The sequence below is a fragment of the Motacilla alba genome, chromosome 19 (assembly GCF_015832195.1).
Source record: "Motacilla alba alba isolate MOTALB_02 chromosome 19, Motacilla_alba_V1.0_pri, whole genome shotgun sequence".
NCBI classification, from domain to species: Eukaryota; Metazoa; Chordata; class Aves; order Passeriformes; family Motacillidae; genus Motacilla; species Motacilla alba.
The window spans coordinates 3799535-3824262 of NC_052034.1; the positions used below are offsets into that span (position 1 = coordinate 3799535).

General features: G+C 46.8%; 2 protein-coding genes across 5 annotated transcripts; both read left to right on the forward strand.

The window, feature by feature from the left end:
- The first annotated feature begins 1332 nt into the window (after positions 1–1332).
- On the forward strand, positions 1333–6059 carry TMIGD1 (transmembrane and immunoglobulin domain containing 1). 3 transcript variants are annotated; one of them, XM_038158073.1, is made up of 7 exons: positions 1333–1732; positions 2001–2097; positions 3018–3296; positions 4101–4379; positions 5159–5262; positions 5534–5562; positions 5947–6059. In XM_038158073.1, exons 2-7 carry the CDS (start codon positions 2019–2021, stop codon positions 5948–5950), a joined length of 774 nt encoding a protein of 257 aa, XP_038014001.1. In that variant the 5' UTR covers positions 1333–1732; positions 2001–2018; the 3' UTR covers positions 5951–6059. The 3 variants fall into 3 exon arrangements, with proteins under 3 accessions (XP_038014001.1, XP_038014000.1, XP_038014002.1); XM_038158072.1 differs by having other exon boundaries at positions 5909–6037; XM_038158074.1 differs by lacking the exon at positions 5947–6059 and having other exon boundaries at positions 5534–5566.
- Positions 6060–7692: 1633 nt separating this feature from the next.
- Positions 7693–23699, forward strand: BLMH (bleomycin hydrolase). 2 transcript variants are annotated; one of them, XM_038158248.1, is made up of 12 exons: positions 7693–7844; positions 8265–8462; positions 8827–8936; positions 9563–9704; positions 10935–11023; positions 12309–12401; positions 15904–16059; positions 16570–16728; positions 16825–16892; positions 17292–17409; positions 19075–19144; positions 22716–23192. In XM_038158248.1, the coding sequence occupies exons 1-12, from the start codon at positions 7832–7834 to the stop codon at positions 22865–22867; spliced, it is 1368 nt and encodes a 455-aa protein (XP_038014176.1). In that variant the 5' UTR covers positions 7693–7831; the 3' UTR covers positions 22868–23192. The 2 variants fall into 2 exon arrangements, with proteins under 2 accessions (XP_038014176.1, XP_038014175.1); XM_038158247.1 differs by lacking the exon at positions 7693–7844 and having other exon boundaries at positions 8174–8462; positions 22716–23699.
- The last annotated feature ends 1029 nt before the right edge of the window (positions 23700–24728 follow it).

The window sequence follows — 24728 nt, forward strand, 5'->3', positions numbered from 1 at the left end:
ACAGTAATTAGACACCCACAAGATTAATTACACCCTGTATGAAAAGAAAAGTGTAAAAAGCCATTGCGAAAGTAATTCTTACCTGGTCTAAACAGCTGCCTTTCAGTGCCTCTGGCCAGGTAACATCTTGATTTTCTTGTCCCTCTTCCTTCAGCAGATCCTGAGCCCATTGCTAAAGAGGACACTGCCATTGCTCCAGATGAACCTCAGCTCACCTCAGTGCCTGTCATGGACCTGCTGGGACAGAATCTGACCCAGGTCTCAGTTGGTGCTGGGCCTCACATCATAACAAACCCCCCCAGAACAGCTGTTGCCTGGCAATCTTCTCCCCTACTGTCATTTCTACATTAAAACTCCCAAAGTCCACTCTTTCCTTCCATACATCCTCACTTACTCCAAACCACCTCTGTCTTCTCTGGAGTGTCAATCAGTGCAGTGCAGTGACCAGAGGGAGCATGGACTTCACTTTCCTGCCCTTGGCTCACGTTGTGGTGGGAGCACATGAGACACTTCCCAGTCCATTCTTTTGAATCCCTCTCTATTTCAACTCAGCTTAATTCCAAACCACAGGGATCACTTTACTCCTAGGAAGAACATTTAGTTGAATTCTACAAGGGCAGGACAGTTTTCTAGAAGGGGGACTGAGAACTCTCTCTTCAGAGGACTTTTGTACACATATACTTTTTTAACCAAGAATGATTCCCTGTTGGTTTTAAGGGTAAACCCATAAACACAGAAAGAATTATATTAAGAAACACTCTAAGAATTATATTAAGAAACAGTCAAAGGTGACCCTTGTTTGCAACAGCCCCACAAATAAGCAGTGCTGTGTGCTCCTGTGTGTGTGCAGGCAGCAGCCCCTGAGCAGGAGCCCTCCCTGCCCATTTCTGTGTCACTGAGCTGGGACACAGCGTCCACAGGCCAAGAAAACACTGAGGACACATCCCAGGCTCCTCCTGCTCATGAAATGCACTTTATAGCTCTGCTGAGCCCATTCCTGATGAGTGATGTGCCTGCAAGGACACTGGCAGCAGTGACAACACGTTTGAAAGCTGCAAGGACCCCGTGCTTTGTGAGCACGTCACCATAACCAAGTGCTTCAGTTGTGTCCTGGACACACAGCCCGGGCACAGCTGTCCCAGCCGAGGGGACAGCTGGGACAGACCCCCTTGCTCTGTGCTGGGGGGTGCCCAGGGCTGAGCTAAGCACAAGAGCAAGCTGGGGGTACACACTGGTGAGCAGGACAATGTCTGCTCTCTCCTCTGCCAACATGCAGTTCAAAGTCTGAATCAGTGAATTTTTTCACTTTCCACTCAAAGGAGGACACGGCAATGGAGCTTTGGGCAGAAAGGGACAAATCAGAGTCTACTCCTGCTCTAGGATAATCTAGGATAAAATCCCTGTGGCTTGAAATAGTGCTGTGAACACACAGAAAGCTGGGGAAAAAAAGGTATTATTTTTGGCTGAAAGTCTTTATGGCTGATGCAGGAACTCTCTCATTAGTTACTCATTGCCTCAGAAAGTCTCATAAAACAGCCAGCAGAGCCCAGCAAATACTTCAGTCTTGTGGGAGCTCAGAAATCCAGGAATTGAACGAGGCCTTGAACCCATTTTATAGACTCACTTCTTACTGAGCAACCATAAAATATTAAAATTCAGACCCTATAAATAAGGAGGGGAAAGAACTGTGCATTTCCCAGCTGAAGCAGCCTCTCCAGAGACTCTTCCCAAGGTAAGTCCAGTGCTACCTGATCCAGAGACGGGTTCCCCTGACTGACAGGTGATCAGGGACAACAAACTCATGTAATGGAGATTAGAGACATAAAACCCCCTTGAATCTGCTCTGAACTGGAAAATGCCCTGCAACAATGGACTGAGTTTATCCCCTGGTGACCCTGTGCCTGCTGTGGGGGCTCTCCCCGGGGTGTCTGATGGCTGCAGGGATTAACCCCTGCGAGCCCTGGGCAGAGGCAGCAGTGCTGTGACCCTCTCTCCAACAGAGCCAGCTCTGCTCCGAGATGGTGCAGAGAAGCAGCCTCGCCCTCTCCCACGGAGTGCCCGTCCTTGCTGTTTCCTTCTTGGCATGTGTGGCCACAGGTAAGCAATGGAAAAATCCATCCTGGCTTTGTCCAAGCCCCATCACACCAATTATTGCAACTGCCCAGGGCTGGGTGATGTGCCACAGCAGCATTTCGAGTGTTCTGCAGGTCATCCCCAGAGGACTGTCTGAAAACTGACCTCTGTTTTGAGAGTAGCAGAGAAGGGAATGGGGAAATGTCAGTGTTTTCCAGCATTATTGCAGCAGGGATGATGAGGCCACAGTGTCCAAACCTGCTCTAAGCAGTGAGAAGTGTGATGGGTTTGGCCACCTGGAAACACCTTCAGACAGGGACCTTCAGACTTCTTTATATTCCCAGGAGCTTAATACCTTTACAATCTGAGCTGTATTTTTCATTTATTATTCTATGGCCCAGGTGGCAGCAGTGAGTTTTATCCCATTACAATAATTTATTTCCCATACTGGTTGTCCTGAGGTCTGTACCTTTGACAAACTGCAGCTCTGCAACAGCCAGGATACAGCTGAGGGGCTGATTAACTCATTTATACCCCCAAAGCATCCTGCTCCAACTGAAAAACAGAGTGTCAAACAGTGAGCACAGTGGTGCTGCAGCCGGGATTGGCAGCAGGAGGGTGATGGGATGGAAATGACCTTTTGCTGGGTGTCACATGGTCAGTCCTGGCTTCAGACATTTTGTTGTCACAGGTCAGGCCTTGGTGTTCCGGCAGTCATCTACAAAAGGCCGATTTTTATTTTAAATAACTGTGGAGGAAGCTTTGAGATGAAGACAGCTTCTTGTCTCAAAAACTGACATTCCACCTGAAAACAGCTGTTAGATTGAAACCTGAAAGTCTCATCCCTCCTCCAAGGGCAAGGCATGGAGAAGTGAGCAGGGCAGCTTTTGTGGGAAGAACATGGCTTAGGATGCTTAAATGTCCTTGTCCTCCTTCTTCTGCAGGTTTGGAACTGTCTGTAAATAACCACGCTGCTGACTTCACCCTGTCTACAGGGCTCAGCCCTGCCATCTCCCTCTCGTGCCTTGTGCACAACAGCAGCCAGCCCGAGGAGCTGCTCTGGTACCGCGGAGCGGGGCAAGTGGATCTGAAGGATGGCAATAAAGTGAACGTCAGCAACATCTGCATATCCCCGGTCAACGAGTCTGACAACGGGGTCACCTTCACGTGCAGGCTGGCACGGGACAAGGCTGTGCAGGTGGCTGTGACCCTGGATGTGCAGTGTGAGTCGCCGTGGTGGATTCCTGTGTGGAATGGCTGGGGTGGGATGGAGTTGTGGGCCGAGCAGCTCTGGCTGGGCGGTGTTTTGCACCCTTCTGTGCTGTCTTCACCGAGAAAAAATGCGTTTAGGAGGAGATAACTCACGTGATAAGACACTCCCTTCCCACAGTGGTGCTTATGGCTGATCTAAGGGCTCTTTTATGGGAGTGGGTGGGACCTTAAGAAAGATACTCTGGATATGTCCTTGCCTCCACCTAGATTATTTCCTAAGGATACAAGTCAGGGCAGAGGAAATACTGGAGTGACAGTCTCTGCCACTGACTGCCCTCCTTATTCCCAGGAATCAGGAAAGGCTGCACTACTGTGATCTGTTAGAACACTGAACAAGGAGCACGAGGGATGTGTGAAGGGAACTTATTTTGTGTTAAATGTGGGCATTCTACGAGGCTGGAGCAAGGTGGGGTCAGTCTCTTCTCCCAGGTAAAAAGCAATAAGAGGAAATAGCCTCAAGTTGTACCACAGGAGGCTTAGATTGGGTATTAAGGAAAATTCCTTCACTGAAAGGGTCATCAAGTCCTGGCACAGGCTGCCCAGAGCAGCAGTGCATACACTATCCCTGCAGGGATTTAAAAGATATGGCACATGGAGATGTGGTTTTGTGGTGGCCCTGGCAGTGCTGGGTTAATGGCTGGACCCAAGCTGAGAGGGGTGGGACTCAGTTTGAGAAGGCTTTTCCAACCTCAATGGTTCTGTGATTCTATGAGCAGCATTATTAATGACCTGTTGAACTGCATTCCTGTGAACAGTCCCTCCCCAGCTGAGTGGAGAGGAGACCCTCCACGTGGAAGAAGAGAAAGATGTTACTCTGACCTGCAACTCCAAATCCAACCCTCAAGCCCAAAGCACCTGGTTAAAGGACAACCAGAGCCTGACCCTGCAGCAAAGTCGCCACAAGCTGTACCAGACCAGTGAGGTCTTTCAGCTCTCCATCACCAAAGTGCAGAAGTCTGACAACGGGACCTACACCTGCGTGGTGGAATCACGCCTGGGAAACGGGACAAGGGATTTCCACCTCATAGTTGAAGGTAGCAAGGCTGCTGCTGGATAATAAGCTTTACAAATAACTCTCTGTTCTCTTTCATAATGACGACTATCCATTTATATTACAAGGGGTAAGTGGAGTGTGGTGAATTCCCTGAATTTCTGAGGGCACAGCAACAGCAAGGAGCTCTCCCTGCACCTGTGCCTGGAACAACAGCACTGGGAAGGGCCTCTCCTGCTCTACCTGTTGTTCAAAAGCATTTGGCAAGTGTGACCCGGGGCAGGCTCATCCCACTGCTGCTCTTCCCACGCTGACAGGGCACACTCAAGTGTGGTTTAAAGCACCTCAGGTCTTGCTTGAAGCATCTTACTGTGACCACAGGATTCTGTCATGCCCAAGGAGCTGCTTAAGGCAAGAGAAGTCATGCTCCAGAGGTGACTCCAGGATGGGCGCTCAGGGCTCAGACTGGTGACACTAAATCACCTCTGTCCAGACCCCTTTCATTTCTGTCCTCCTGGCACAGGGAGGGAAGCGATGTTACCTGTGTCAGTGGTACCTCTGGACTGCCTTATTTCTGAGCATAACAGTGCCTGGGGCATCTTCTTCAGGAGCTGATGTTTCAGTCCTTCTTCAGTTCACTAAAATGCAGGCGCAGCTCCTGTCTCTCCACGGGACTAACACACAGAGTCAGCAAGGAGAGCAACAGTCAATTCAGCAGTGACAGCTGTGGGAAAAGAAATGTCTTTCCACAGTCCTGTGAAATGCTCTGGGTTATGTGACTGCACAAATTTCTCACATATCCAACTTTTTCTTTCCTGACAGATAAAAAACCTGTTTTTCCCAAGGAGGCTGTTATTGCTGCTATCGTGGTGGTTACAATCACAATACTTTTTGGAATTGTGGCTCAAAGAGAGAAATTTCTAAAGGTATGGAAAGCTCCAGTTTCATAGGGAAAAAATGGCATTGTTTGCTGCAGTGCCCTGGTTTTTTTCTACCTTTTATATTCTATTTCATAATGTTGCTTTTCACTGTTAGAAAACTGCTGCAAACTACCTCCTGCTTTAGAATTACCAGTAGATAAATCAAGTATAAGATATTTCATGTGGAAGGCATTATGGACTTGCAATATTTGTAACAATATCCCCACAGCCAGGAAACGTGAATGATAACCGGACTGCTTTTTTCTTTTCTTTTCAGTGCTTCAAGAAACCCAAAGAAACAGCTCTGTAAGTATTTTGACTGCTTATTCACACTTATTCCAAATGAATTCCTTCTTTAAAATTGGCAGAATCTGCAGAAGTTCACTCAGTATAACAAACCCACCCAGTTCTTGTTCTGGCTGGTGAGCATCAGCCCATACCTTCTGTCCCAGCAGAGAGGGGTCCCTGGGAACATGACAGGAGACACAAAAATCCTGCCCTTCCCTGGCCATCCCAGGGCTCTGGCTACTCCTGTGTGTAACCACTGGAAGGGAAAAAACCCTATTGTCATATCCTCAGCTTGCTGGCAAATTTCTGGAGCTGAACACAGCCCAGATGAATTCAACTTACTTGTGTTTTGTTTTTTTTCTAGGAGGTGATTTTTCGTTTCTTCTGTTCATTTTGCTGCAGGTAAAGAACACCCAGAAAACATCATTTCTAGTGGTCAGCCAAAGCCATTGTGTGAGATGATGAGATAAAGCACTGAAACTGTTTTTTTGGGATCAAGTTTATATGTTTTTTTTCAAAATATAAGTGGTTCTTTGCATCTGTGGATTCTAAGCAGCTGCTTAGAGGGTCAGAACTGTTAGAACTGGTCACTGGGAACCTTTCCTTGGAGCACCATTGAGGTGGGTGGGCTGCATGAGATGATGCCAGCTCTTGGCCTCCAAGCTTATCCCAACAAGGAATGCATGTGCAGTCAGGCATGCGGGTTGTGGATCAGTCTGCAGAGGAATCTCTACTGCAAGGTGATGCTGATGCACACAAGTGAAGCGAGGTGCTGGGCTGACAGCTGCTTTCTGTCCTGCAGTGCCATTCCACAGGGCGTTGGTTGGGGTGGTGGCCACCCAACTCTCTGCCCCTTCCCAATGATCCTGTGGGCGTCTCAGCTTCTCTTGCCAGGGCAAAATCTGCCTGGCACCCAGCACTGCTGCTGCACGTCCCATCTCCATGGCTCACCAGGGCTTGGGGCAGCCCCAAGTGCTCGATGACACACAGTGGAGTTCCAGTGTGACTGCTCCAGCACCACGATGGGTGGAAAACATCTCCATCCATCCCTTCCCCCAACAAATGTGCCACTCAAGCGCTTTTCTCAAGGTCCTGGCAAGCTGTTGAGGCCTCATCATGCCTTGGAATAGTCCATTACTAACACTGTCAATAAACACTGCGTGCTGTAAATTAATTTGAAACAGTGACGCACCAGAGCTCTTCTCAGAGGAGCGGGCAGTTCCTCAAGAGGAAAATTCGGCAGCCTGGAGTGTGATCCAGAGCGTGTCCTTGACTCACCAGTGCTCAGGGAGGTCCCTCAAGGTGCCACAGCAGTGCCACCTCATGTTCCTGGGCACTCAGCCTCAACACCACCAGATGTGGAGAGCTGTCCCAAACCCTCCTGCTGATCTGCCACAGCGCAGGGGGTGACACAGTGTGGATAGAGCAGGGGACAGTGGGATGGGGGTGCTCCGGATGGGTGCCACTCACCCAGGGTGACACCAGCCCTGCAGAGCCCAGCCTGTGCCCCTGGCACTGACCCGAGCTTGTGCCACAAAGAGCCCCAGCACTGACCCTCCTCGGGGCGGGGAGGCCACGGGCTGCAGGCAGTGTGGAAGGTTCTGGAGCTGGGGCTGTGTGGGTGTGAGGGGTCCTTGTGAGGGGCTGGCAAAAGGGGCCGGGGAGTGGGGTCCGTGTGAGGATCTGTGCGAGGGGTCCCTGTGAGGGGATCTGTGCGAGGGGCCAGTGTGGGGGATCCCTGTGAGGGGTCCATGTGAAGGGTCCCTGTGAGGGGGTCTGTGTGAGGGGCTGGTGTGAGGGGTCCCTGTGAGGGGTCCCTGTGAAGGGTCCCTGTGAGGGGCTGGCAAAAGGGGCCGGTGAGAGAGTTCCGTGTGAGGGGCCGGTGTGAGGATTTGTGCGAGGGGTCTCTGTGAAGGGTCCATGTGAAGGGTCCCTGTGAGGGGCCGGTGTAAGGGGTCCCTGTGAGGGGTCCCTGTGAGGGGGTCGGTGTGAGGGGCCGCCGAGAGGGGTCCGTGTGAGGGGTCGTTGTCAGGGATCGCTGCCAGGGTCCATGTGAGGGGTCATTGTCAGGGATCGCCGCCAGGCACCGACGCCAGGCGCCAGCGTGAGGGTTCTCTGTGAGGGGCCGTCCCACCGGCCCTAAACGTGTCCCTCGCTTCTCGCCGTCCGCCCTCCCTTCGCCGCTCCCCCCCTCGCCCCCGGCCGCGGCCCCGGGCCCCTCTTCCGGCTTCCGGTGCCGGCGCTATAAGAGCCGCTTCCGCCTCGGGACCGTGCTGCCGGTGCCGCCATGAACGCCCGCGGTGAGGGGGGGTGGGGGGTCTGTCCGTGAGGGGCGGGTACGGGCGGAGGGGGTGCAGCGGTACCTCAGCAGTGTGGGGCGGATACCGGGGAGGGGGGGATCTTGTCCATGGCGGGAATGGGGGCGGGGGGGGCTCATCGGTACCTTAGCAGTGGGTCAGGGGACGGAAATTCCCGGGGTAGCGAGGGTGTTACCGGCCCTTAGCGGGGGTATGTAGTCCGCGGGGTGGGAGACTCGTGGATACATCAGCAATAAATCGGGCGGGGGGGAATTACCGGGGCTGTGGGCAGGGATAACGTGCCCATTGTGGGGCGGGACGGGCGCCTCGCCGTTACTCGGCGGTGCATGCAAGGAGGGGTGTGTGTTACCGGGGCCGGCGGCGGCGGTGCCCCGGCGGTGACCCTGCCCCGCTGTCCCGCAGGGTTGAGCACGGAGAAGGCCGTCGCCTTCACTCGGCGGCTGCGGGCCGAGCCGCAGTTCCTGCTGGCCCAGAACGTGGCGACATGCAACGACCCGCTGGAGGTGTGCCTGCAGCGGCAGGTGGTGCAGGACACGGTGCAGGTGTTCCAGCACGCCGTGCCCGCCGAGGGCAAGCCCGTCACCAACCAGAAGAACTCCGGTGAGGGGCCGGGGGCGGTGTTTGGGGGCAGACTCCGAGCGCTGCTTGTGCTCATGGCACCAGCCGCTGCTCCAGAGCCCTTTGTCCGGGCTTCGGGGAAAAGTCGAATTCCTGCAGCATCCCCCTGAGTTAATAACACGTGTTAGACCTGCAGCGTTTGCCTCTTTTCCCCTCTGCATGGTGTAACTGAGAGATGAGCTTGCAATAAAAGATTTCAGAACACCTTCCGAGCTTTTTGGCGTTGCAGAAGCCCAGCCAAAGGCTCGAGGCAGAACTGTGTCATGAATCTCGTGGTGAAAGAAATTGTTGTGCAGCTCCTGAGCACAGGTGTTCCAGTTTAATTCGTGTTCCTTTGATCTCTCAGGGAGATGCTGGATCTTTTCCTGCCTCAACGCAATGCGTCTTCCTTTCATGAAGAAATACAACATTGAAGAGTTTGAGTTCAGCCAGTCCTATCTCTTTTTCTGGGATAAGGTACAGTCGTGTAGGGTGTTGTAGGATTGCTTATGCAATCAGGTGGTAGTGTTGGGACAGAGCTTCTTTTAGGCTGCATTGTTTTAGCATGTATGAGAAGAAACTTCAAAAGTTCCTCAAAAATGTGTTTTAAATGTAGGTGGTCGAGCACAAGCTTTCAGCTTGAGAAGAAAGATGTCAAGATGTTGATGTTTTGGAGTAGTAGAAGTATTTTTTTTTTCCAAGAGTTCTGTATATTTCAGAAGTTACTTGTTGGTAGTTCAGGGGAAACATGACTGTAGCTCTGAGGTTTCAGTTGTGCTTGTGAGCTGTGTGCCTGCTTCTCCCCCGAAGGGAAATGAAGCAAATCTAGTGCTAGTTTGGGTCAGGCTTCATTGCATAACTTCTCCTTCCCATTTCCTGTTCCCCTATCCTCAAGCTCAAAGTAAAGTCACTGCTAAATATTTGGCCTAACAAAGAATTTTATAGGATAGTCCCTGGAATGCTAGAGGGGAAAATGAGGACCTCATTGGATGAGCAGAAAGTTGCTTCATTTATTCTGTGCTTGTAAAGAACTGAATACTCAGCAATTAATGAATACATAATATATCAGACTTAAAAGGGTTGGGGTTGTTTGTGTGTTTCAGGTTGAGCGTTGTTACTACTTTTTAAATGCCTTTGTGGAAACAGCTCAGAAGAAGGAGCCAGTGGAAGGAAGACTGGTGCAGTTCCTTCTCTCCAACCCCACCAACGATGGTGGACAGTGGGATATGCTGGTCAACATTATTGGTGAGAGAACTGGTCACAGGGAGCCCTTCCTGAACCTGCAGCCTGCTTGGAGAAATGGGGAATGGAACAGAATGAAAAACTGAGCTTGGGACCTGGGCATTGGCTAAGGCACATGAGAACCACTGTATTTGTTTAATCAATGACTGTTTTGGGGCCAGACTATAAATACTGGGCTTAAATCTTGTCTGGCATCACTTTTGCATAGTCCTGTTGATGATAGAAGCTCAGATGATGAACAAATAATTAGATAGCCCCGACTTTTAGCTTAAGGAAAGGATTCCATCCCCTTTTCCTCCAGTCATCAACTCTACCTCATTTATTTATAGCCATGTGCAGTCTTTAGGGCACATGGTAAGGAAAAAGCCACTGCTGGACCCAGGTGTGTTTACAAAGCAAAACTACTTGGAATTGCAGCCTGAAGTTGGTATAAAGATCAGTGAGAAGGAATTGATGTGGAATGTGGCACTGCTGGTCTTACAAAGCTCCAGGAGGAACGGGATCCTACGCTGCTGGAGATACTTAATTACACCAGCACTTGCTCTCATTTGTGTTGTGAAACAATGTGACACCTTTGCAAATCAACAAGGCAATAATACAAATTTAGAATCACAAAAGGAATTTGTTTCTTTGAAGCCTGGAGGTTCCTTTTTTCCTCATCCCATTGCTATAAATACTTAATCAGGGCAGAGATTTTGGCTGCTGCTGTTACATCCAGAGCCTTGCATGGTGAGATGTGTGAGTGGTACTCTAATGTGGGAAGCCATGAGCTGCTGCTGGTGTTTTATAAATGCTGAGGAGGAAAGGAGACTCGGAAATCAGTTTTAACCTTAGATAATTTGCATGGAGTGATTCACAGGAGGCCCAGTTCTTTTGAAGGTATTTCAGGAGATTAATTTTAAAGTAATCAAGGTTTGGCTTTTTTTTTTTTTCCTGGTGAACAGGACTTCCTAAAGCACTAATTAATTCAGAACTTTTAACTGTTGAGTTAAATAATACTGAGTAGTTCAGGGATTCCACTTACTGGGATCTCTGTGGAATGCAGCTCAGAGGTCAAGATTCAGTCACAAATTAAAAAGTAAACTTTGGGTACTTGTAACCTTTAAATAAGAGCCTTTCTGTTATAATCTCTGCACAAACCCAAGCTCTCTTTATTTTCATATGGGTATGAGCAGTAGGAGCATCTATTGTGTGAAAAAGCCAATTGTTAACCTGTAGTTCTATTTCTTTTAGAGAAGTATGGTGTTGTCCCCAAGAAATACTTCCCAGAGTCTCACACCACAGAGGCTACCAGAAGGATGAATGAGATCTTGAATCATAAGGTAAAATTGATTTAGATGATAAAATTTAGGGGAGGGGATGGGAATGAACCTGCTCCAAATGTTCCTAACCACCTTATCCTTACTGACCAAAGTGTTAATTACATCTCAGCAACTTAAATTTATTTACAAGCAGCCTAAAGTCTCAGCAAAGTCTGATGCTAATCTTGAAACATGGAGCAGGAAGGTGAGATCGTGGAAGATGTCCATTATTGGGCTTCAGTAGCTTAAAAGTACCTTTTGTGGTTTTAGTAGCAGTTATTCCTAATCCTCAGAGTTCCAAATATTTCATGACATGTGGCTAAAATCTGTTTCTGCAAAGCCAGCACATGGTGGCTAAGTGTCTTTTCCACCCTTTCAGTTTCTCATCTCCCTGTGTGCCAAGGTTTCTGGAGATGACTGCCAAATGTGGTGAAAAAGATGGAGGAAAAAAATGTGTTTTAAAAACACTGCATGTTAAAAATCAGCTTTCAGTATGGAAGTGCACAGCTTTGTCTGAAGGAAGGTGTTAACTCACTCCCTGAACTGCAGAAATGAATGAGCCTGGGAAGAGGCTGGTGTAGGTAGCTAGATGAAAAAGGCAATTTAAACATTTTTTACAGTTTGCTACATTTTTTCCAGTTCATTTGCTGCATGCTCTGGGAGAACTGCCTGCTTGAAATCCACATAAAAAATGCAAAACACGTGGTGGAATGAGCTTGGACATTTTAAATGTTGTTAATGTTGTTCTGATCCCGAACATGGCACAGCAGCTGGTCCTGAGGGAGCCCCATCACCGTTCCTGGCCTTATGGATGGTGACACTAATGGGAAGCTTGTGCTGCTCTGACTGCAGCTGTGCATGCAGCGGGGAAATGCCCCTTTCTTTTCATCAGCCAAGAGATCAATTATGCATTAGAATTGGAAAATAAATGTGACAGTATGAAGAAAGTGTGTTCTGTGAGTCACAGGCGTGCTGGTGTGTGTGGATGTTGTGGCATCGCTTGTGGGACTGGGGGAAATCAAGCTTTGAGAGCTTAATGGCTGCAAGGCTCACATCAGTGGTTGGAAATGGTAATGGAATTGTGACTATTTGTTAATTTTTTTGGTTGTATTTTACTTCAACAGCATTCAATTATCTTGTTATTTTGTAATGATTTAATCTCTAACAATGCTTCTGAAGGTATTTTCATTTTGAAAACATGTGAGGAGTAAAATAGGTGCTTGAAACAAGCAGATAGGAAGTCCTGAAAATGATCAGATGACACCTTTCACACCCTTTATAACAAAGTGACTTTCTCTTCAAACAGATGAGAGAATACTGTTTGAGGCTAAGAAATATGGTGGAAAGTGGAGGAAGCAAAGGAGAGCTTTGTGCTGCCATGGACATGATGATAGAAGAGGTAAATAAAATGGTGTGACATGAATCTTGGAACACAGGGCTGGAATGGATGAGATTCCTTTCTTTTGTGTAGCTGTTGGATCAGCCAAAACAAGTACCTCTTGTTGCTTAACAAAGTGTTCTTGGAGCTGTTCAAGTGAATCTGTTTTGCAGTGGCTTGTTGCTTACTTCATTCTGAGTCTTTCTTATCCTTCCAGACAAATATTTTGAATCCGTAGGTTTCAGAATGATGATATTTTACAGACATCTGCCCCTTGCTGTAGGAAAAGCTGCATTTTTTCTCTTGTGAGATCAAAAGATTGGCTCTTAGAAATAACAGGAAAGGTTGAAATTTGCATTCTGATGGCTTTGAAGGCAAATCTTGTAGCACAAGTGTTGTGCAAGGATTCCCCACAAGAGAGCAGAAAAGAACCACAAGAGGGAGGTGCCCGCACGAGGCTGAGCCCAGCTGAGGGCTCATCCTGGGGGGCAGCAGAGGAATGAATTGCAGCATGGTTTTGGCTGTGAACTGACTCCGTCACTGTCAGTGTCTGCAGTGCCTGAACCTCCTCCTGCTCACACAAACCCACATCATTTTTCTCATTCTGTGCTGCTCATACTTGATTCTTAAACTGCCAAAAATAACTTAAACTTTGGGCTGTTTTAGTGTGACCGAGTCCATGCACTTTAAAAAAGTATGTATTTAATTTATTTCTCAAACATGCAATGCCAAGTGACCCAGTGGTTAAATGTATGTCTTCAGATGAGTCAAGAAATCAAATGTTTTGGTGTTGTGTGTTTGCTTTTTCTGCAATCCACTGAACATCACTGTTAGGCAGAACCTACCTTGGGCTATCTCTGTGGAGTTTTAGTTCCATATTAACGTGTTGTTTTGGGTTTTGGAAATTCATCTTTGCACTTCATGTAAAATGCTGTAGCTTCCTGTTATCTAATTTTAAGGTTAGGGTAAAAGAAGAAAATTTGTGATTTGTGTTCCTTGGGTTTCATCAAAACTGTTGTGAAATTCATGCCTTAAGAACGCTGTGCTTTGAGCCTAGCCCAGAATGTTGCCCATCTGCACTTGGTTCAGAGGTGAATTAATGTAAATTACATGTACTGTGTGTCCAAAAGCCCTTGGGGGATTTCAGCAAACATCAAAAGCTTCCTAGGAATGGTCATTCTTAGGGCAGGGGGACACAGTTCACTGCTAAATGTTTCCTCATTGATTTAGAGCTTCTTGCCCTCTGACAAGAGATCCTGGAACTGACATGAGAGGTTCTTAACTGAGTGCAGTTTGTTCTGTAAATGGTTGTGCTTAATTCTCTGAGGTTAACACAGATTTTCTCCTGCAGGTGGAGAGGTGCTTTGCATGTGTTTAGATGTGTGTGAGTGGTGTTGCCTCTGTATCTGTGTGGCAGAGCAGAACTTGGTTCTGTTCTGGGAGTTTCTGTTTGCATAGAAAATCTTGGTTTGCTCCTGCTGGGAGCAGCACTCGAGCTGAAATGGGGCAATTGCTGTGGAAGTGGGATTAAATATTCACTCCAGAACTGGATAAACATTCTTATCAAACCAGTGCACAGCGGGTCAGAAGCTGAAATCAGTGCAGTTCATTTGATAGAACTTTTCTTCCTTTGCTGTTCTCTTTGTAGACTCTTCCTTATCAGGAGTGTCCTTTTCCCCTCCTCATTTGTTTTGGGGTTTAGCACAAGCCACTCTATCTTTGCCTTATCTTGCTTCTAGTTGTCACTAGGGCAATGTAAGTCACCTTTTAGTTTAAATATGCTTATTTTATTTATAGCTAGAGGAAGCTTGTGAGATATGAAGAGAGGGCCTATGTTGGGTGTGGTAGCAAAACAATTGAGGGAGGCCATTCCAGGCTTCAGTGCCTCTGTTCACTGGAGATTTCTGTCTCCATCATTTTCCTTCCTCTGGCTGGAGCCCGTTTGGTTGCTGCTCTCCTTTTAGGCATTTTTCTTGTTTATTTGGTGTTCATGGCCTCATCTCTCAGTGCTTGCAGTTATCTGAGGTAATGTGGGTGTAGCCACAGCAAATGGTACCTTTTGTGCAGACTGTGCAAAATTAAATATTTATAGTAGTTCGGGGGTTTATATTTGCACTTTACCATATTTATTGAGAAATGTGTGAGTTCCTGCAGTAGAAGCCTTATGCCCACACCCTTGTTTCAACCTGTAATTAATCTTTTCACTTGTTTTCTTAAATTGCTCGGAGCAAGAACACCTTTATTTAGCAGGAGCCTTGCATTCCTTTTGCTGCCAGCACAAAAAGAGCACATTAACATAAAGCCAGTTCTTAGTGAACCTTAGGATCAGCTCCAGAAAGAGTTAAATCAGCTTTGGGAAGGGTATTGAGTCTATTCTGCTGTGTAAGTGTGAAGCCTGCCAGGCTGGGAAGGCTGGCACAGGCCACAGGAGCTGGATCCCAGTGCAGAAGGTGCAGCTGAGATTTGACTGCTTCTCCTCTCATTTTCAAGAACCTGATGGTTCCTTGCAAGGAAGAGGCTTGTGCTCAGGACACAGCTGAAGATCAGTGTCAGCTGAAATAAAAGTTTAACTGTCATTAAATTCCCTGTCCCCAGAGTGCCTGTGGCAGGTCCTGCTCTGTATCTTTAAAGACACTCAGTGGTTACACTGCCAGTGTTGGCAGGCACATTTTCTGATAAGCCCTGTGAGAAAGTAGAGTAGTGGTTCTGAAGTGCAGCTTTATATTCTGATTTACAGGGAGGCTGGTGACTTGAAATCTGGTCAACTTTTTGTGCTAAAAATCCAAAGATAGCTGCCAGCAGCAAAGGATGTCACAGGCAGCAGGCAGGGAGGTGGAATTAAATTGCATAACCTGCCAGCTCAGCCCTAGACAGATGTTAAATGTATTAAAAGAGATGAGGAGATTATTCTGGGGTTTTGAAAAGAAGCAAAGGCCCATCTTTGAAATCTAAATGAACATTACAATAAAAATTAATTAGTACAGGGAAACACTGGGATAAAATGCCCACGTTAAAAGGTCTGGTTTGTGTCTGCGTGGGGCAAATCACCTGGTGGAACAGGTGATGCTGAATGATCAAGCCTTTAGAGAATCAGTTGGATAAAGTTTTTCTGGCAGTGTTGGAGGAGCTTCAGAATTACATATGAAATGAGTAACGAGGCTGGGAAGTGTCCTGTTTTTTGCTTTGGGCTGCTGCATTCCTGGGACAACCTGGAATCAGTCAGCTTCTGTTTTGCCTGGTGGTTTACCTGAGAACATGGAGTATGAGGGTGTAGAAAGAAGCTCTGTTGATTTTCCTGAGGCCTTTCAGATTGATTTTGAACTGCTGAAACACCAAGATTCCAGGAGCTGGATGCAGATTATTGATGTGTGTGTGTGTGTGTGTGTTCAAAAGTGACCGTTGAGATCCCGTTTCTCCAGCTGGCTCTCACATGGAGCAATCCGTGCTCCAGTGGCATTGCTGTGGTAGGAGAGGCACAGCTGCGTGTTGCAGCAGGCTCACAGCTGTTTGCTTCTCTGGGCAGGTTTTCAGAATAGTGAGCACTTGCCTGGGCAGCCCTCCGGAGACTTTCTGCTGGGAGTTCCGGGATAAGGAGAAGAACTACCACAAATACGGCCCCATGACCCCAGTGCAGTTCTACAATGAGCATGTGAAGCCTTACTTCAACATGGAGGACAAGGTTGGGGATGCTGAAAACTTTCCAAGGCCTTCTTTTTTTTGCTGCTAAGGCATTTCTTTTCCACTGTTGCCAGTGTGTGTCCCCCCTGTAGCTGCAGCACCTGGGATGGGCACAGCTCGCCCAAGTCAGTGTGTTTATTCTCCCCGTTGTGCTGTTTGTGCTCTTACCCTTCAATTAGCTGGGATCTTGTGTTGCAGTCCACCATGGTTTTGTAATGATAAAATATGCAATGATCTAATCAGCTGTAATAGGTCATAAGGCAGACATTAGAGAAGGAATAACACGCAGAGCTGCTCTGCCACAGTTACGAGGTGAACTTGTGAAACAAAGCAAAAAAACCCCAACAAACACAACCTTAAGAAACCTCTTATTTCAGCCAAGTGGCTTGTTTGCTAATGGGGCAGACAGCTGGCTGGGCCAAAAGCCATTCCCTGAAATCCTTCTAGATTCAATCTTCAAGGATTTCAGTTGTGTTGCACCTTATTTTATGACATCTTGGTTTTTTGGCAGATTTGTCTAGTGAATGATCCTCGACCTCAGAATCCCTACAACAGGCTCTACACGGTGGAGTACCTGGGCAACATGGCTGGAGGGAGGAAAACTCTCTACAACAACCAGCCTGTGGAGGTCCTGAAGAAACTGGCTGCAGCATCTATTAAGGATGGCGAGGTGGGTTTGGTTTCTCTTTGTGGAAGGCACAGTGCAGCCCATGCCATGTGAAGCTCCTGGGTTTGGCCCAGACATGACCCTTCCTTCTCTTTGCAGGCTGTGTGGTTTGGCTGTGATGTGGCAAAGCACTTCTATGGCAAGCTGGGAATCAATGACCTGAATATGTGAGTAGAGAATCAAACCAGACTGTCATTTGGGATCCTCCGTGAGGACATGAACAGTCCTTTAGTCCTTTCTACATGCTTTGGATTATATACCCCAAAAGAGTATGTTTAAGTAATTCAGCAGCAGCAGAATTTTTTTTTTTTACTTATTAGTTTAATCTGAATCCTTTAAAGATGCACTATGAGTAGTTGTTAAATATTCTTACTTATTTAAATGTCTAATATATGGTGAGAGAACCTCCTAAAGGGATCAGGTTTTGCATTTATTCTGACATTAAAGTTGGTTGCACTTGTATGCCTGTGCAGTGGTTCCTGGCACAGGGCAGTCTCCTGATTCCCTGACTTTGTCAGAACTCCCCCTGCATCCTTTCTCATGTGGCTTATTTGCCTTTCTGCTAGATTCAATCATGAGCTGGTGTTTGGTGTCTCCATCAAGAACATGAACAAAGCAGAACGACTGATCTTTGGGGAATCCCTGATGACCCATGCCATGGTCCTGACAGCTGTCACGGAGAAGGTAGAGTCTCCCTCCTGGAGTTCTGGTGCTGGCAGGGATGTGTTGGAATATCCTGGGAGCTTCTTTGTGTCCTGGGCTCACTCAGAGTGTGCCACAACCCCCTGGTGCACAAGGCTGGTTGTTTATTCCCTTTGTGTTGTTTGTGTCTGAGTGTTCAGAACTATAAATATTTAACAAGGAGGGAAGAATTTTAGACATCTCAAGGGACTTCTTTCCTTTTAGCAACAAACTTGGATTGGACAACCACTGCATGGTTAGTCCAGTCTGGTTAGAGCCCGAAGCTCCTGTTAAAATGCTGGCAGGAGGCATTTTGCAGCAGGGTTAACCTCCTGCAGCTCCCTGGCATGTGATCTCTGACCTCTAATGAGGGAAGGGAAATGGTGTCCAGCATAGCTCTGTGGCAAACAGCAGGATGAGATGAATCCACAGCTAGATCTGCTCCTGGCACCATAACAAAGCACATCATGAAGTTAAAAGAAGCATGCAGAAACTTACAACTTGGGGTTATCTGCAAAGTTGACGTTTCCATTTATTTCCAGAAGCTGTCATTATTAAAGTTTCTTTGAAGTGATCTCTTCCTGTCCAGCTTGACCTTGGCTAGAGAAGTAACAGCTTGCACAGCACTGAACAAGTTTGCCTGAGCTGTGGAGTTTTGAGGCTTGAGATGGAACTGCTGAGTCATAAGAGTGTTCCAAGTTACTCTTTACAACTCAATATCATTTTTTCCTATTTTCTGCATTCTGAGCTCTTAATGCTTCCATTGTGTATCAGATTGCACAAGGACCTCTGTAAATATCTAACTGACAACCAAGGAAACTTTGTAGTTAGTGCTTAAAAACCTTAACCTGAAGGTGCTTTGAGTTGTAAAATGTAATATTTTTGATTGATGTACTTTTTTATAAAAAGGCTTTGAAGGTTTAAAAAAATATTACAATTTTACAACATCAAAAATTGATGTGGATTAAATGCACCTTTTGGTCAAAAGTTACTGTACATCAGTGTGCTCTTCCCAGTTTCTGAGAGCATCCAGAGTTGACATCCTTGGTCTGGGAGCTCTCTCTGGGTGTCCCATCTTAAGGGCTGTTCTCCCTTTTCAAGGGAGAATGGAAGCATTACAGCAATAATCCTTTCAATATTAAAAATGGATTCATGGGGTGTTTTTCTGGTTGGTTTTTTGTATTAAAATATTTTAATTGCACAGCACCAGACTTGGAGCTGTGTCCTTCTGCTGGATTCTTCAAGGGTTTGCACTTGCTCCTACCAGTGCTGTTCTGAATTCTGACAGTTCCTTCTTCCTTTCCTCTGATTCCCAGTTCAGGTAAATTGTGCATCCTGTGTTTAATGTCCCTCACTCCCTGATGGGGGACAGGGACAGCACCTTAAATTCTGTGAGTCAGTTAAGTCCAAACTAGAATTTAGTTAAATGTCAGCTTCCTGATGAAATAAACATGGATTGCAGACTCTCTTCTTCACCACATTTTATCTAAGTAGGTAGATGAGTATTTTATAAAGTGGCATTTCTGCAGCCATTAGCAAGAAACCATTGGGACTCTGAGGAGTGGAGCTCTGTGTGTTCCTGGTGCTGGATTTGGATTTGGAAGGGCTTGCCTGCTCAGCTGTGGCCTCTCCTTCACCACTGACTGTCATGGGCTTGTTTTGGCACAGGATGGGCAAGAAGATGCATTTGAAAAATGGAGAGTGGAAAACTCCTGGGGTGAAGACCGTGGCAATAAAGGTAATTTACAGTCATGAGAGCAGAATGTTTGGAAATTAGAATGTGGCAAGGAGAATGAGGCAGCTTTTCCTACATGGAGTAGAGGAGAACTCCATGATTTTTATTGTCTCATGAGTGAGGCCAGATGTGGGCTCAGCCATGGCACAGCCTCAGTGGTGAGTGTGCCAGGCCAGACTGTGTCCCCAGGAATAAGTCACTGCTGGCCACATTTTTCTGCTGCACATTAATCCCAAATGTTGTGCTTGTAAGGTTTGGTGTGGCAGAACTTTCCCAGGATGTCTTGGTTTTCTTCTGGGACTAGACTATTTTTGGAGAACTCTGTTTTAGGATGTGGTCTTATTTATAAGCTTTTCAATAACATGAACAACTCAGAGGAAAACATGGGATATCTTGGAAGTGTCTTCATTTATGTTGTGCCCTCTTGGTCTTGCAGTAGTTTCTGTTCTGAGTTAACTGTATCCATTCACAGCAAAGTATTCCAATAAAAATCTTCAGACTTGACAAAACAATGAAGCTGTTGATGTTCAGCCTTCAAGGCTCAGCAATATGACAGCAGTGAAGTGTTCTTTGGAATGCTGGATTAAGTAAAGAATTCTGGGGTGACATCAGTGGCACAGGGCAGCAGCTGAACCCTGACATTGCTGCAGGTGGTGCCTGCTGGGCTGTGGCACTTCTGTGCTGCAGCACCAAACCCACACTCACCTCTCAAGAATGAGGCCTAGAGCTGTGTAAGAGGAGCTGTTTGTTCCTTTGAAATAAAATAGGAGCCCAGAGTGACTTGAATAAACCCTGCCCTATGTTGTCCCCATGGCAGCTGTGTGGACTTTGCAGGGTGAGTCACTGTCCCTTGTGTGCCTTGTACCAGGGGACACCCTGCTCTCTGGAAAATCTTGCTCCCTGATTACACTTTGTTTTGCTCTGGGATTTCCCTGGAAAAGAGCCTTGACAGAAAATCCCATCAGAATTAGGAAGCTTTACTGTTTCAGGCTGCTTTTCTTCCAGGGAGCTGAATCCCTGAATGATTTTCTTGGGTATGACCAAATGAGCTGCTCTGGAGCAAAAGGCAATGGGACATGTCTTCCAGGGCTCCTTCCCAAACACTGGGAGAGGTAACTGAGAGTCACAGAATCATTTAGGATGGAAAAAACCCTTTTAAGGTCCAAAAGAGTCCAACTGTTCACCCAGCACTGCCAAGTCCCCAGTGAACCATGGTCCCCAAATGTCACATCTACACATCATTTAAATCCCTTCAGGGACTGTGACTCAATGGGGTTTCTTCTCCTTCCTGCCCTGATTTTCCACTCTGCAGTGTCCAGTAGTAGCTGTGTAGGAGGGTGAGGACTCAGAGTTTGCCTGAGCTGTTTTGCAGTGCCACTGAGTCTGTGTCTCACTGTGATAAGAGTTAAGATTTTTATCTTATCTGCCTTGTTAAGGAATTGGGAAGCTGTGCTTGGATAAGTCCACACAAGAAACCAGAGTCCACATCAGTGAAGAGTCAGCCAAGAATGATGCTAAACTTGGCACATCCCAGCTGGGTGTGGGGATAGGAGTGAGCCCCAACTCCCAGGATTTCTTGGACAGGGTGATGATCAATGGTCCAGCCTGCAACAGAACACCAGGGACTGCACTTGTGCCATTAAACAATGAGCAAAGAAATTACTTTTTTTGTGAGGAAAAAGCAGTCTTTTTTCATGTGGGGTTCCATGTTTTCCTAAGTACAGTCTAGGGTGGCAGGTGCCACTTGTTTCCCCTGCCAGGAGTGGTGCAAGACTGGAAAGATTGGGACTCCTGGTTTAGGAATTATGGGATGAAATCAGTTATATGCTCACACTCCAGAGTGGGCAGAACTGAAATCTTGTGGTATTGCTTGTCCTGGAGAAAGGGAGCCCCAGTGAACCAGCCCAGCTTTGCCTCTCCTAAACATTTAGTAATGACACTTACATCTGTTGTATAAGTGTTTCTGGAACCCTGTGTGTTTTCCCTCAAGGAATGAGCACAGCTGCTGACAAACATTGCTTGTTTTCTGAGGTAAAAAAGTCACTTCCCAATCAAATATTTCCTTTCTGTTTTATTGGCTCTTTTTCAGCCACACAGGCAAGTTTAATTATTCTGAGTAGTCTTTTGTTCTGGAGACACACAGGACGTTATTACCTACCTTTGAACCCAGCTTATCCCATCGGATATCTTTTTTTAAAAGCAAGGAAGAGGGGAGTACTAAATCATGCTGTGGAGAGGGGTCCATCTGCTTGTTTTGGCATGAAAGGAGCTTTTTTAGGCTGCATCTCCAGCTAGAAGTCATCTCCCTTTGGGCTTTGCATATCTGGTATTGGCTGTTGCTCTCCTGCAGGAAGGCATTTCAAGGATTTAACTGTAGGCACCCTGGTCTGTCTGTGCATCTCTCACCCAGAAGCGCCCTGGGACAGAGGCGCTGTTCCTTTGCTCTCCCCAGGCAGGAGTTACAAGCACAACGTGGCTCCTCCGAGGCCCTTTGGGGACTTTCAGGGGCTTCCCAGGTGTGTGTGGGTCTGCAGTGCCCAGGCTCCCCCAAGCTGAGTTATTTGCATGTTCTGGAGTCGTGCTCGGCGCTTCCTCCCGCTCAGACGCCGCGATCCCAATCGGCTCCGAGGGACAGGATGTCAGAGGCAGAGTTCATTAATCCTCTCAGGGTGCAATTACTTGTTGGCTCTTGGGAGTGAGAGGTTTTTGTGTGTCCCAAGAACTCATATCCTGAAGAGAGGATAATCAAGGCAGCTCCCTTTGGCAGTGTTTCCAAAATGGCTTCTAGCTCGGGTTACACTTGATAGGGGTTTTAATTTATGGGATTATCTGATCTCTTGCTTTAGAAACAAGATGGTGGAGATAGATGCATTTATTGTCCATATTCTTCGGACATTTTCTTGTTTCATTTGATTGTGTGATGATACAATATAAGGACATGAGGAACTTTATTACATAAAGCCTTCTCATCTCCCTCCTAAATGCTTCCTTTCTCAGAGCCACTCTTATTCCCTTTTCACCTGGAATAACTTGTTTCCAGTGGTAGCTCTCTGCTAAAACCTGTGAAGTGACTTCTCTCACTCCCAGTTCAAGGGTGTTCTCTGCCATTTTCATATCAAGGGAGGCAATTAGGATTTGCTTCAGCCTAAGTGTGATTTATACGAGTTTGAGGAAAGCAGTGGCTGCCTCTAACTGCAAAAACTAAACCAAGAAAGTTTTCTTAGAACAGGTTGATATTCACCTGAAAAATTCTAAAGCCTCAAATAGATTCAAATAATGTTACATTTTGTTTTAAAGGCTTTGTAATTGCCTTGAATATTCTCAATGCCCATTTTAACAGAGCAAACATGAATGATGATGTTCTGGCTCTTGTATTTCCTGGTGGGCTTCTTTCCTGACCTTCAGCTACACACAAACTACATCCTGTATGTTAACTTCCTCGAGGTATTTTTTGCTGTGTTTTGAGAGATAACCAGCATGACCAGGCCCTGTTTAATGCATCACTCACAGGTGAGGCTTGTCTGTGGCTGCTTTCCTGCCGTGGCTCTGCGCTGTGATGCTGTTTTCCCCCCAGGTTACCTGATCATGACCGATGACTGGTTCTCCGAGTACGTCTACGAGGTGGTGGTGGACAAGAAGCACGTGCCCGAGGAGATCCTGGCCGTGATGCAGCAGGAGCCCATCGTGCTGCCAGCCTGGGACCCCATGGGGGCTTTGGCCAAGTGAAGCAGGGAGCATTTGCCTCCCCGTGGCCATCAGAAGTAGCTGCAATAGAGAATTCCAGTGGTCGGAAGCCATAGCCAAACAATGAGACCGAGCCCTCGGCCGGTCCCTATTCCTGAAATGTAAGTTAAGGATCCTTGGGAAATAGCGCTTCACTGATCCCAGCTCCCACACAGGCTGCTCCAAAACTCAAAAGGGAAAAGGAAAAAAACCTCAGAATGAAAGCAGATGATAAGTGCTGTCAGTGGCAGTTTGATTTTACCTTAAATTTTTAATGCGAATCAGCGTAGTAATGTAGTAAAATTATCTTGACCGATGTTTTCCCTAGAAAAAACTGGGCATTAAAGGCCCTTTAGAATTAATAGTTAGGTGATTTGTTAGAGCAAACATGTTGAGATAATTAACCAATTATGGTCTGGCTTGCCCTGTAAAAGAACTCCCCAAAAATATTTTATATATTTACAGTTTTAGTTTCGCTGAAGTTTTGGAGGGCACATATGAATTGAAACTGCTAAAAATGACCTTTAGAAAACTTTCTCTTCCAGCAGAACTGGGGAAGGGGAACGGTTTCCTTGAGGTATCCAGTTCCACTTGGTCTTATTCTTCCATTATTGAGCTGGGACTGGATAACCCCCCAGGGGCCAGTGCTATGTCTGTGTGCACAGGAGCGCTATTTTTCAGTTATTTTAGCAAGAACAACCATAAATATGTTCACAGGTGGAGTTAGTGTCATGCTCAACAGAAAAACCAACATTTTAATTGCTGCATTTTATTTGGTTGTTTTAAAAAACAAGATGGTGCTATGAAGCTTTTGAATAAACACTTTCTAAAGTGACTGGGACAGTTCTGGTTTCTTTCTTTAAGGAGGTGCATGGAGCTGATGGAAGGGGAAGATGTTGGTGAGCTGCAGTGAGGGTGTGGTGCCTCCATCACTGACCTGGTACAGAAATGTCAGAAATGGCACTGGTGGAGCTGGTCCTGCTTTGGGCAGGGGGTGGAGCAGATGATCCTGCAGGGACCCTTTTGGGGTCTCATGCACAGTCTCCACTTTGTGCTGTCACTTGAGTGACGGCAAGCAAAGAGTTCTTGTACTCCCTGGCGCCTCTGACACGGAGCCAGATCTCTTGGAAAGCTGTGCTATGCACAATATTTTCATTATGACTAATGCATGGGCTGTTTTGGGGGCTTTTTCCTCTTCCAAAAGGTCAGCAATTTTAGTCCTTCAAGATCTTTCTACTTATGACTTTAACACCAGTTCTTCTGTTTCCTCTGTGCTATCTGTGAGTATGATATCAGCCAAGGAGAGTTAACTTTTTCTCCAGAGTTTAACTGACATTTTTGTTCCTGGTGGTAGCACTGATGAGGATTGAGCTTGATAAACTCAAAACTGATTCCAAGCCAGTTTTTGTTGGTTTCAGTATTTTAAAGTATTGTCCAGCCTGTGCTTATCTCCCCAGCTCTTGCCCAGATATTTCCCTGTACACTTGATACAATAGTTCTGTGGTTTTTTCCCTTTCCTTCAAATAAGCACAGAAAATGCACATGGCTGAAACACATTATGGGGAACGAAGCCAATCTGGCAGCAGCACTTCTGCCTCTGTGCCCTGCAGTTTTGTAAGCTTTTCCATGGTGGAATTGGGGAGGGCAGGGGGGGAATGCAGATGCCAAGGTGAGAGCTGTGGTTTTTCCTCTGGGGGCAGTTGAACAAAGTGTTTTGAGGTTTGTGCTGGTGCCACCAAGTCAAGGATATTCCTCTGCCTGTGGGAGGACAGCCATGGAAACTTTGGTAAGGACTGGTGCCTGCAGGCTCTTTTATCCATGAACACCTTACAGGTGGCTGCTTTTAACCTGTAGTGTGAAATCT

Bases quoted from the DNA above. Each gene is read 5' to 3' on its own strand.
- TMIGD1 (XM_038158072.1), top strand. From the start codon at position 2,019: ATGGTGCAGAGAAGCAGCCTCGCCCTCTCCCACGGAGTGCCCGTCCTT. The intron at 2,098-3,017 runs GTAAGCAATGGA...CTTCTTCTGCAG, and splicing joins CTTGGCATGTGTGGCCACAG to GTTTGGAACTGTCTGTAAAT. The intron at 4,380-5,158 runs GTAGCAAGGCTG...CTTTCCTGACAG, and splicing joins TTTCCACCTCATAGTTGAAG to ATAAAAAACCTGTTTTTCCC.
- BLMH (XM_038158247.1), top strand. From the start codon at position 8,189: ATGCAAGGAGGGGTGTGTGTTACCGGGGCCGGCGGCGGCGGTGCCCCG. The intron at 9,705-10,934 runs GTGAGAGAACTG...TATTTCTTTTAG, and splicing joins TATGCTGGTCAACATTATTG to AGAAGTATGGTGTTGTCCCC. The intron at 17,410-19,074 runs GTAGAGTCTCCC...GTTTTGGCACAG, and splicing joins TGACAGCTGTCACGGAGAAG to GATGGGCAAGAAGATGCATT.